Source organism: Morus notabilis, unplaced genomic scaffold (assembly GCF_000414095.1).
Source record: "Morus notabilis unplaced genomic scaffold, ASM41409v2 Scaffold1424, whole genome shotgun sequence".
In the NCBI taxonomy this organism is placed as follows: Eukaryota; Viridiplantae; Streptophyta; class Magnoliopsida; order Rosales; family Moraceae; genus Morus; species Morus notabilis.
This window is the reverse complement of record NW_010367839.1, coordinates 1-11607: the sequence shown is the minus strand read 5'-3', so window position 1 is coordinate 11607 and position 11607 is coordinate 1. Positions and strand designations below refer to the sequence as shown.

The 11607-nt window shown below is 35.7% G+C and overlaps 1 protein-coding gene and 1 non-coding gene across 3 annotated transcripts; one reads left to right on the top strand and one right to left on the bottom strand.

The window, feature by feature from the left end:
- Positions 1-281: 281 nt before the first annotated feature.
- LOC21385361 lies at positions 282-7310 on the top strand. Of its 2 annotated transcripts, none has more exons than XM_024175661.1 (5): positions 282-750; positions 5830-5979; positions 6080-6169; positions 6570-6611; positions 7071-7310. In XM_024175661.1, exons 2-5 carry the CDS (start codon positions 5916-5918, stop codon positions 7178-7180), a joined length of 306 nt encoding a protein of 101 aa, XP_024031429.1. In that variant the 5' UTR covers positions 282-750; positions 5830-5915; the 3' UTR covers positions 7181-7310. The 2 variants fall into 2 exon arrangements, with proteins under 2 accessions (XP_024031429.1, XP_024031430.1); XM_024175662.1 differs by having other exon boundaries at positions 5776-5979.
- A 1647-nt stretch (positions 7311-8957) lies between these two features.
- On the bottom strand, positions 8958-9099 carry LOC112094539. Its single transcript, XR_002903588.1, has one exon. It is a non-coding gene; the product is annotated as a U6atac minor spliceosomal RNA (small nuclear RNA).
- Between the last annotated feature and the right edge of the window lie 2508 nt (positions 9100-11607).

The window sequence follows — 11607 nt, the reverse complement described above, 5'->3', positions numbered from 1 at the left end:
CTAATGCGGTAATGAATTGAATGGGCCGAAGGCTTGCTGGGCAACCTGACTCGGGGCTCCTGAGTGATTCCTGGCGCGGGCTGGCCTGGAACTGGAAGTAATATTAATGGGCCGAACTGGGGATGTGTTCTGCGGATTGGGTTGGGAGATGCGGGTTGTTATGGGCTCAACCCACAATCCGTCCTTAACACTTCGGATCAAAAGTATAATGAGCTAAAAATTAAAAAATAATACTGTGGATTGTTTTTTTTGGGTTGGGTTGAGACGGTGCGGGGTGAGTTTGCGGGTTATTCAGGTTTATGAACACCCCTACTCACGCGCTCTCTCTCCCCGCCCCTCTTTCTCTGCTCTCTCTGTCGTGCCATGGCTGGAGAAGACATTGATGATGGCGTGGGAAGCTAGTTGTCGCCGTCGTCATCCGTCACAGCTTCGTTGAACTCCGGCTTATCTCTGCGCCGTTCGTCTCAAATCGAGGACGCCGCGGACCTCATATCCTTCGCCTCAGATCGACGACGCCCCGACCATCCGGCACCGCTCGTGGATCTCGCCGAGTTCGAGATCAAGAGGATCGACGTTCTGGCCTTTCACCAACTCGAGGCCCCCCTTCGTTCGTGGATCTCATCTCGTTCTGACTCTACCATCCCCTTCGTCTTGTCTCTGGCAGCGAGGTATCTTCGCGAAGGCGATCTCATCAGAACAGAGACGGCCACGAACTCACCGGATCTCCAGATCTGGGCCATTTTTCTAAAGGTATTATTCTTTTTTATTCTTTGCTAATCGCCCGCTTGTCTTCTCTTGATTCATTACATATGTTTATCATTGGATCTGTTGGGCGTTTATGTTATTTATTTATTTATTTGTTGTTGCTTGATTTGAATCGAGAACCGAAGAAACCAGCACTATGATACAAGGTTCCATAACTGATTTTACTTTTGGCAACAACTGAAGCACTTGTCCATGTTTGTCTTTAAGCCAGATTGTTCGCATTCACCTTTACTGATTTGAGAAAACAGGTTTCCTGCAGCAATTAAATAGGATTTATCAATAGGAAAAAAAAAAAAAAAAAAAAAAAAAAAAACCCCTACAATTCAGATCCAAGGGTGTGTTTGTGTTTGGTTGGAAGTAATGGAATGCAAAGGAAAGGCTATTCCACCAAATTCTATTGTTTGGTTCTATTTTTTTTTTATCAGAAAGGGCTTTCGGTAGGAAAGCCCATTCACTCAATTTGAGTGAATCGCGATTCACGCGGGGCTGATGAAAGGCCTTTTCATTTAGGCCTGATTCCTTTTTTGTCCAAATTGTTCTTGATTGAGAGAGAGGAAGCACCGGCGTCAGTTGTTGGTTCTAGCTTCACTGGCGCCTCATGTTGGAATATTTGTACGTGGACTTCCATAATCATAATAATTCACTCTATTATAAAATAAAGCATATTATAGGCAACTTTGTTAATGTCAATTAATTAATGCATGTATGTCAAATATTAGTCCATAATGGGATGGATACACAATTTATTAACTAGCTTGAGGCCTATAAATTTCCTCTCCTGTAGTCAACCTATTGAGCCAAATAACCTCTCTAGCACAAATTATAAAGCTCAATTGAACCACTATAATATAAGCCCATTAAGTTTGGTAAACTCTCTACATATATGAGTGTTATGGGGGCTTTAAGTGTGGATAAGGTAGAGTGTGTGGTCAATATTTTTTTTTTGGTTCCAGCACCTCATCTCTGACCCATTCCAGTTCGAGGTTCTCGGTATGTTCTTATTTTGATTCCAGTTGGAGGATTCTCTTATTTTGATTCTAGTTCGTATATGTTCTGTTAAATGAATTGTTAGATCTGATGTTACGTCTGGTGTTCCAGATGATGTTGAAACACTATCTGGAACACTACTAGCTTACTTTACTATTCTCATTAATTTTGCTAAAGAAAACAATAGTGCAGAAAGTAAATAGACACGCAACATGATATCGCAGTTCGGTGCGCACACCTACATCTGCGGGGCCACACCCAGACAGTAAATAGTTTCACTATGCTTTAAGAATTACAACACTGACAAACTTATTCACTCAAGGACTCCTTCCTGGACTATGATGCCGCTGTGATGAACCCTCACAATGACTCTGTTTAGCGTGCTCCACACGTCTTCAAAACTAACAACTGAACTTTTTTCAGTCGAACATACTTTCACACAAAAAGACTCAGAAATTTCAATGAGTTCTTTCTACTCTCAACAACCACGTTTTGGAAATTTCTTCAGCCAACAAAAACGTCAACTTGTTTTGCTGTAACTGAAACCTTTTATATGATTTTTAAAAAGGTTCCCATAATCTTGCTCAAATACGATTCTTTTATCTTTTTCTCCATGATTCTCTCTGATGTGATTTGCATAATCTTCTTTTAAATTTGAATTCCAAAGACTTCGGATTATCCTTCCTGATCTCCAAATCCGAATCTCATTAGGAAATCAGATCAAATACGAATTCAAATAAAGAATCGAGATCTTCACTTGCTTTGCTTTATCTTCTCCTTATCTCTTTCTAGAATCTCATTTAAATTCAAATAACTAATGCATTATCTTACTTTGATCAAGGCCTTATCATTATCTCTCCAAATCTGATTTCGAATCTTATTCTGCAATACGAAATCTTCTTGAACCTGTTTTTTGAATTTTTACAAGATTGTCAATAAATTGTCAACTAATAAAAATACCTAACAATCTCTCCTTTTGACATTTTTTGGCAAAACTAACAACAGATCCTAAAAAATTCAAAAACGACAAAAAAATAAAATAAAATAACATTGTTCTCCCCATTTTTGTCAAAAATAAGCAAAAGACAAAAAAAATAAAATAAAATAAATTCACACCCTAGAACCGTCTTCAGCACCTCACTCCTCCTGAATCTTCTCTGTGTCTTACTCTCCCTGAATGTAGCATTCTCCTATGTATAAGGCTCTCGCTTAATGCAAACCAGCATCACTACACCCATAATCATTAGTGCATGCTTCTAAAGAAGTATAAGTCCTATGACACCTCAAATCAAATTTTCTTACCCACACACGTGTGAAAAATTTATTTTTCACATCAATCTTTACGTTAGGTGTCTTCTTTGAGTTTGCGGAATTTGGTGGATTAATAAACATACCTCTGTTCAAAGCATTTAAATACTTGTAGCATCTCGATCTTATGTTGCCAGGTAAACCGCAGTAATGACATGTGGGAACAAACCTTCTCTGTCGAGGGGATGAGATAGTAAACCTTCTTACTGGAGGAAGTCAGAGGCTTAGAGGTAGTCTTCTCTTTCACAAACATTGTCTTGGACGTTGAGCTCTTACCAATATAGGCAAAGTCATGTCGATCACCACTCGCTTTTCCTATAGAGATAATGTGATCCAGTTTTGTAGTGCCGGAATTCATTATCTTCAATGACTTTTGAGTATGCTCTAATTCTGCATTAACTTCCTACAGTCTTTTATCCATTTCAGCAATCTTGGACTCATGGTTAATCTTTAGAGCCTCCTTACCTTGTAAAGTATTAGCCAATTTCTTTTCAAGGGACTTGTTCAACTTGACCACATGAATCCATTTGTTAAATATTGATTCATAAGCCTCCTGAATAGTCTCCTGTGTCAGTTCTCCATCATTACTGAAACTGTCAGAATCAGAAAGATCTTTGTTTTCTTCTGATTTTTCTGAGTGTATTGCAGATGATGTTCCAACATTGTTTGTGACACGATCTGCAACACTGTTGTTGGAAACATCCTGATATACATTAAAAGCGACGTAATTGTTCACATGATCATCATTTTCTTGACTACCATCAGATTCTTCATCACTCCAAGTAACATTGAATGTTTTCTTCTTCTTCTTAAGCATATTTGCGCATTCTGATTGGATGTGTCCATATCTGTCACACTCTCGACACTGGATGCCTCGGTTTTGTGTCTTGGCTTTTGAATTGCTTGCAGAATCTGTATTCTTCTTGATGTTGTTGAATTTGTCAGAATTTGAAGTGAATCCCTTACGTTTTACTCGTTTCAAAATGTGATTGAAATTCTTTGTCAGAAGAGCAAATGATTCTACCAAACCTTGTGGATCTCCTATATCTTCTTCCATAGCCGGTTTTTGTAATTCTGCTTGAAAGGCAGTATCTTTCTCCTGCTTGTTCTGGCCCAGATTCATCTCAAATGTTCTCAATGATCCCATCAACTCATCAAGTCTCATAGTTTCAATGTTTTTTGCCTCTTCAATAGCGGTGACTTTATAGGCGAATCTCCGTGGTAAAGATCTCAATGTTTTGTTGACAAGTTTTGCCTCGGGAATATTTTCACCATTAGCAAAAGATTCATTAGCTATATCACACAATCGTGAATTAAAATCAGAGATGGTTTCAGTTTCAAGCATTCAAAGATTTTCAAACCTGGTTGTGAGGATATTCAATTTTGATTGTTTGACCGCAGCTGTTCCTTCATGAGCAACTTCCATAATCTCTCATGCTTCTTTTGCCGATTCACATGTAAAAATCATCTTGAACTGGTTAACATCGACTCTGTTGAATATTGCGCATGAGTTGTAATTGGCCAACTTGTCTTCATCAGTACTCCATGACTCTTCAGACTTGAGAGTCTCCTTTCCTTCTGCATCCTTAGTTACTGGATGCTTCCAGCCAGTCAGGACTGCACGCCATGCCTTTTCATCTTGAGCCTTGATGAAAGCCTCTTCATTCAAGCCTTCCAATAAGAATAATTTGAGCCATCAAGGAGAGGTGGACGAGACACTGAACCTCCTTCCTTCAGCAAATCCATCTTAGACGTAGCAGATCAATTTTTTCAAGATCTCACCGAACTTCTAGTCAGTGAACCTCTCTGATACCACTTGTTAGATCTGATGTTCTAGATGATGTTGGAACACTATCTGGAATACTACTAGCTTACGTCTGATTAACTTTGCTAAAGAAAACAATAGTGCAGAAAGTAAATAGACACGCAATATGATATCGCAGTTCGGTGCGTACACCTACATCTGTGGGGTCACGCCCAGACAGTAAACTGTTTCACTATGCTTCAAGAATTACAATACTGACGGACTTATTCACTCAAAGACTCCCTCTTGGACTATAACGCCGTTGTGATGAACCTTCACAATGACTCTGTTTAGCGTGCTCCACACGTCTTCAATACTAACAACTGAACTCCCTTTAGTCGAACATACTTTCATACAAAAAGACTCAGAAATTTCAATGAGTTCTTTCTACTCTCAACAGCCACGTTCTAAAAATTTCTGCAGCCAACAAAAACGTCAACTTGTTTTGCTATAACTGAAACCTTTTGTATGATTTTTAAAAAGATTCCCAGAATCTTGCTCAAATACGATTCTCTTATCTTTTTCTCCGTGATTTTCTTTGATGTGATTTGCATAATCTTCTTTTAAATTTGAATTCCAAAGACTTCGAATTATCCTTCCTGATCTCTAAATCCGAATCTCATTAGGAAATCAGATCAAATACGAATTTAAATAAAGAATCGAGATCTTCACTAGCTTTGCTTTATCTTCTCCTTCTCTCTTTCTAGAATCTCATTTAAATTCAAATAACCAATGCATTATCTTCCTTTGATCAAGACCTTATCCTTATCTCTCTAAATCTGATTCTGAATCTTCTTCTGCAATACGAAATCTTCTTGAACCTGTTTTTTGAATTTTTACAAGATTGTCAATAAATTGCCAACTAATAAAAATACCTAACATGAATATTGTACTGCCAACTGCGTGCACAGGAAGGAAAATGAAGAAAGAACGCGAAATTGATAATATGAACCCTGATTTTGCAGGGCTTATCGGCCTCAGACAGTTTCCACAATAAATCTCTCTTTTGATTTCCGAAAATGGCGAAGCAGCAGCTCTCTCTGGCACAGCCATGGGTACTCGAAGCGGTTCCTCTGATGGTGGTCATCCTTATAGCAGCTCATGTTTTCGCTTTGGTATTACAGAAATCGAAAATCTTTTCAAATTTCTTCAGCATATTTGCTTCCATTAGAAGCTGATCTCTGATTTTGTTTCTCCAATTGGCTGTTATTACAGGTGTATTGGATATACAGATTGGCCACCGAGAAACAGCCACAGAGGAGAAAAGCGCACTGATGAACCCACTTGCAGGAACGAAACGGGGAGGTTGGTGGAAACCCTAATTTGTTGACCTGTTTAGACATTATGTTGGAGCGCATTGGAAATTTACAGGAATTAAGGACATTAAACGGATTCATATAGAGTGCTGGCTGAATCTTTATGTGTCTAATATTTTTTGTTCTCTCTTTTTGGGTTTTATTCTCATGATATTATGTATATGATTAGACTGATGGAGTGGTTTTGTTGTTGTTATTTAATGTGTGATTGATTCGCTTGTTTTGATTCTCCGATAGTATAAAGAGAAGGAAAAGGAGCGGGACCTTTTTTTTTTCCCCTTGTTATTTTGATCTTCAAGAATTGTGCTAAGCATCATTTACCGTCTAGAAGGTAAATGAGCTATTCATGTTGATGTTTCATTTTTTACTCTTTGTTGTTTTAAATGCAGTTTGGTGCATTACAGAACGCTGGATTGATGTCGTTGATAATGGTATGTGCTTAGCCCTGGTCAAATTTCTTGGAATCAAGGGTATTTTTGTCAAAATATAATTTACTTCCATTCCGTTGTCAACCAAACAACATAATTCTTATTTTAAGTATTGATTCTATAACTCCAACCAAACTAAAGAATCAGTTTTATGATTCCAGCACATTTCAATTCCATTCTATTATCATTCCTATTACCATTCTGTTACTGTAACCAAACGCAACCTAAGTGCATAGGTAAAAGAGGACTTCCTCCCCAATAAAGTAATAGGAAAAGCAGAAATATAAACAAATTTTGGTATGCAAACCGCTTTACTTTCATTTCTTGCATCCTAGTAAAACGGAGTAGACAATACGCAAGAATCAGCTCGCTTGTTGCCACAAAATTTTTGGATTTTGCTTTTAATGTTTGGTTCAAATGCACATAATTGGTCTCTTAAGTGGTTTAGTTGTGTTTTAACAGGTGCAGAGGGGAGGAAAATCAAATTCTGTTGGTTGAATGTAAGCAAAAAAAAAAAAAAAAAAAAAATCAACTGGATGGATTTGAAATCTATAGATTTCAGGAATTTGTGAAGGCAAATATTGGATAGTAGATCGTAATTGGATTTGTGACTAGAACTGTGTATTCGTTATTATTGATAATGTGTTATTATACTGCATTTTGATCTGGTGCATTTAGCTAATTTGAAGTTTTTTGTTAATTTTGAAAAAGTAATGCGGCAGATTATGACAAGCAAATAGATTGGCTTAGTTTTTTTTTATTTCTTTGGATCTATCAGATATTTTTGTTTAGATTCTTTAGCTTGGTCTGCTTGTTTATATTCGAAGCAGTATATTACATGAAACTTGTTGTGATAGGATTAACAATGCAGAGGAAGATGAAGTCAAAGATTAGGGATGAAGTCAAAGATTAGGCATAGATTGTCACAATTTGGGATTTGCACTAGTAGTTGGAATGTTGGATGGATGCTTATGTTTTTATTTATTGATGAATGATAATCATTTACTACCTTTGTCACTGTTAAAAGTGTTGGAGAAAAAGTTATTATGCTCCATCTGCAGCAACCTATTTTATTTGCAGATTTTTCAATTTGAAGTTATATGGTGTGATGATTTGTTCGGTACCATTAAGCAAAATTAGGAATCGGAAACTGATTCTAATTGAATTTTTGACTTTTGTTTGTTGTTTAGAAATCAAAAGTAGATCCTATTCGAAATTTTTATGGTATTTTTCTATCTAAAATCAGAATAATGTGTTAGACTATAAAGAATTTTGTTTCAGTATGATCCTATTTGAAATTTTGTATCAGTCTTACAGACTATGGGTGAGTTACAGTCTGTCCGTCTGTCGGACTGTGACGACAGGCGTAATCTGTTAGATTATGATTCATAGTCTGACAAGTTATTACCGGCTATCGGTGCAACTTGTCACACTAATCTATAGTCTAACAGACTATGGTCCGTGCCAATATAACTTGTCAAATTATGGATCATAGTTTGATCATAATCATCAGTCTGTCAGGTTATGAATCAGAGTCTGATAGATTATGGTCCGTGCCAATATAACTTGTCAAATTATAGATCATAGTTAGATCATAATCATCATAGTCTGTCAGGTTATGAATCATAGTCTGATAGACTATAGAGCATAGTGTGAGACTATGGAGCATGGTCATCTTAGTATGTCAGACTATGTATTATAGTCTGACAGACTATGGCCGCCGGAGCATAGTAAGAATCATATTCCTGAAAAAGTGATGGGGGTAATATAATTTTTAAAAATAATACATTATCGTGTTTGGTTCCATATAAAAATTTTGTATCAAATTCTCAGAAATAATATATTACTGTGTTTGGTTGTGCATAAAAATGTTGTGTATTAAAAAAACATTTTTTAAATGAGTTACAATTAGCCTAATTTTTTTAAATGAATTACAATAAAAAAAACATCTTGCTCATTGATGGGGAAAAAAGAAATAAGCATACTGACTATAAAGAAAAAATTCAGCCATGTATATAACGGATTCAACAAGAAATATATTCAACCAACGGCAATGGTCATCATTAACGGATTCAACAAGAAATAGAATCAACCAAAGGCAATGACATCGTTAATGGATTCAACAAGAAAAATAGAGATATTTTCTATCTCTGGTGTAAATCTGAACCTGAGGTAGAAAAGACGATTCACCCACCTTATTAATGACGCTGATATTGGTTTTTAGGATATTTCTTTTATTTTTTTATAACCAAAAAAAGGGTACTCTAGTCTTAGAACTTGATAAACATGAAGGCATGACCGTGGACCAAACATGGAGGATACCCACTAGTTAAATTGTTTCAAAACTTGATAAACATGAAGGAACCACCATGGACCAAACATTTTTTGGTTAGCCTTATCTGATAGAACCCGGTGTGTTAACAGGAACCCCGAAGGTTGATCCCATCCCTGTCAGGGGAGATGCCAACCATCTCTTCTTTCTAAGAAACACCACCATGGACTAAGGAAGCTGCTTTTCCTTCTTATCTGTGGGTTTTCTTTGATAATGTTCTTGGGTATGTTTGGTTGCTGAGAAATCTCAGAAATTATAATTAAAAAAAAAAAACTAGGCTGATGCGGCGGATTCAACAAGAAGAAAAGAAGAAAAAACCAAGAAAATAATATACCCTGGTGGTGGCAGAACTCCGGCAATGGCGTGGTTGAATGGATGACGGTTAAGGCTTATTTCTTTTTTTCCCTGATATTAAACTTTTTTGGGAAAGTAAATAACACTATCTTAGTTAGGTTTAGAATTACCCCAAAATGTGATAATGTGAAATTCACGGGCTTTATTTTCCTGAGTTTTAAAAAAGTCTAATAATTATACTAAATATGAAAATCTGTAAGATTCTCATTCCCACCCTTAAAATTACTAAATTCCAAACGCCTACTAAGAATTTACTTTGAGAGTATTTTGATAATCTACATATTAGACTTTTGATTAATATTTAATTAGATTTATTCTAAAGGGATAAAAATAGAATGAGTAATTTTTAAGGGTTAATAATAATTTGTTGTACTATTTTAAGGGATAGTTATAAAAATCTCTTGACTAATAATGGTATTTTTTTTTGTAGGATTTTATGGTTCATGTTTTTGATGATGATGATTCGGATTTAACGACCCATCTTATGATAATTATGATGAAGAGAATGATGATATGCATCTACATATATGACATGTCATATTAGGTAATAGATTGTATTATACACGTTTACATTGCACAAACTTTTTTGCCAATATCAATGTTTGTGTCTTCTTAATTTTTTGTAAAAACAAATTAATCTATACACATGCATGTTCTATTCTGCAAAAGTAACATTGACACTGCTAGCTAGTACTAATTAAAATTAATGCTAATTGCTAGCCAAACAGCACCAATCTAACTTGTTATTTGTTCTCGAGCTCTTTTTCCAGATACTAATGGTTTTGGATTTCAGGAACTAATGGCGTTGGAAGAACAAATCGGGGCCGTCCAAACTGGATTAAGGGGAGTAGATATTATAACCAATCTGAATCGACGAACGTGTCAGTCCGGGGTTGTAACTTCAGCAAATCATGAAGATGGATACCTATTTGCTGCATTTGTCAGGTAATAATTCCCGGCAGATTATGTGTTAATTGAAACGATTAATCATTTTCTTTATTTCTTATTTCTCAATTTTATATGTCTACGTAATGCACACGCTTAATTAGCCTAAACAAATTAAAAGTTCATTTTTTCCCCATTTTTTGTGAAACTACTACTTTCAGGAGGAATTTTGTGATGGAGAAGAAGGTGGGAACCTAAGAATGTGGACATAAATTTTACTTTTTTTTTATACAATGCGAAATTGAACCCGTAATTCTTTATTTATAAATTTTCACCTCACTGAAACCTTCCAGTGTCACTATTTTGGGAAGCTAGAATGTGGGTATGAATTTCAATTTGGCCTCGTTCACTTCGCGGATTCGATTTTTCAATTCGAGCTAAGATGTGACATTTTCTCAGAGTTTTTTACTGTAACAGAAAAAGTTAGATGTGACATTTTCTGAGAGCTTTTTACTGTAGAAACTTAAAACTGAAAACTCGAATCGGTGAAATAAACGAAGCCTTTGACTGTATCAAACAATGGCTCGTTGAGAAGAACTCTTGTCCCATATGCAAAACGGACAGCCGTGATTGTTAGGAGATCATAATCAATTAGGGCTTAATATGCGTAGATATATACGTAGTGATACTTATGACATTTTTTTATTATACTTTAACAAAAGTATTTTTATATCTTTTTTTTTTTTTTTTTTTTTGTTCATAGGACTAGGTTTTTCCGACTTATCATTAAATAGGACTAGGACGGTGTACTTTGTTGACTGCAACACCCCAACGAGTAAGTACCAATATTAGTCTAGATATGAGTACTACCTCAAGCCGTTTCATTGGGCATGGGCATGATCCTACTATTGGAGAGAGTGTTACGCTATAGATTCGATTTTGTAATTTTTCAATCTTCTTGGCAGAATTAATAATGGAAAAAAAAAATAATTTTTTTAAATCAATTTTTTTACATGTGATTTCCCTTGTTATACTTTATAATCATAAATTATAATTTTAAATTTATGAATTAAACGTAATCTTAATTAGTCTGCCGTATATGCTGAAAACTACGGATAGGACTTTTACTTGGGGACATTTTTCCCTTTTGATCAACTTGCCACGGCTTTTAATAAATAATGGGTATGTACTTGCTTTTGACGCAATAGAAATGAAAAAGATACCAAAAAAAAAAAAAAAATGATTTACTATGAACCTTTGAAAGCTCTACGAGCTAAGAAAGAAGCAAAACTTGCTCAATTACAATCATTAGATCTGTCCCTTTCCAATGACAAAACATAACCATATCCTCTTTTACAACCAAATCGACAGCACTACTAATAAAAGACAAAAGAAATATCAAAACTAAAAATATATATATATATATAT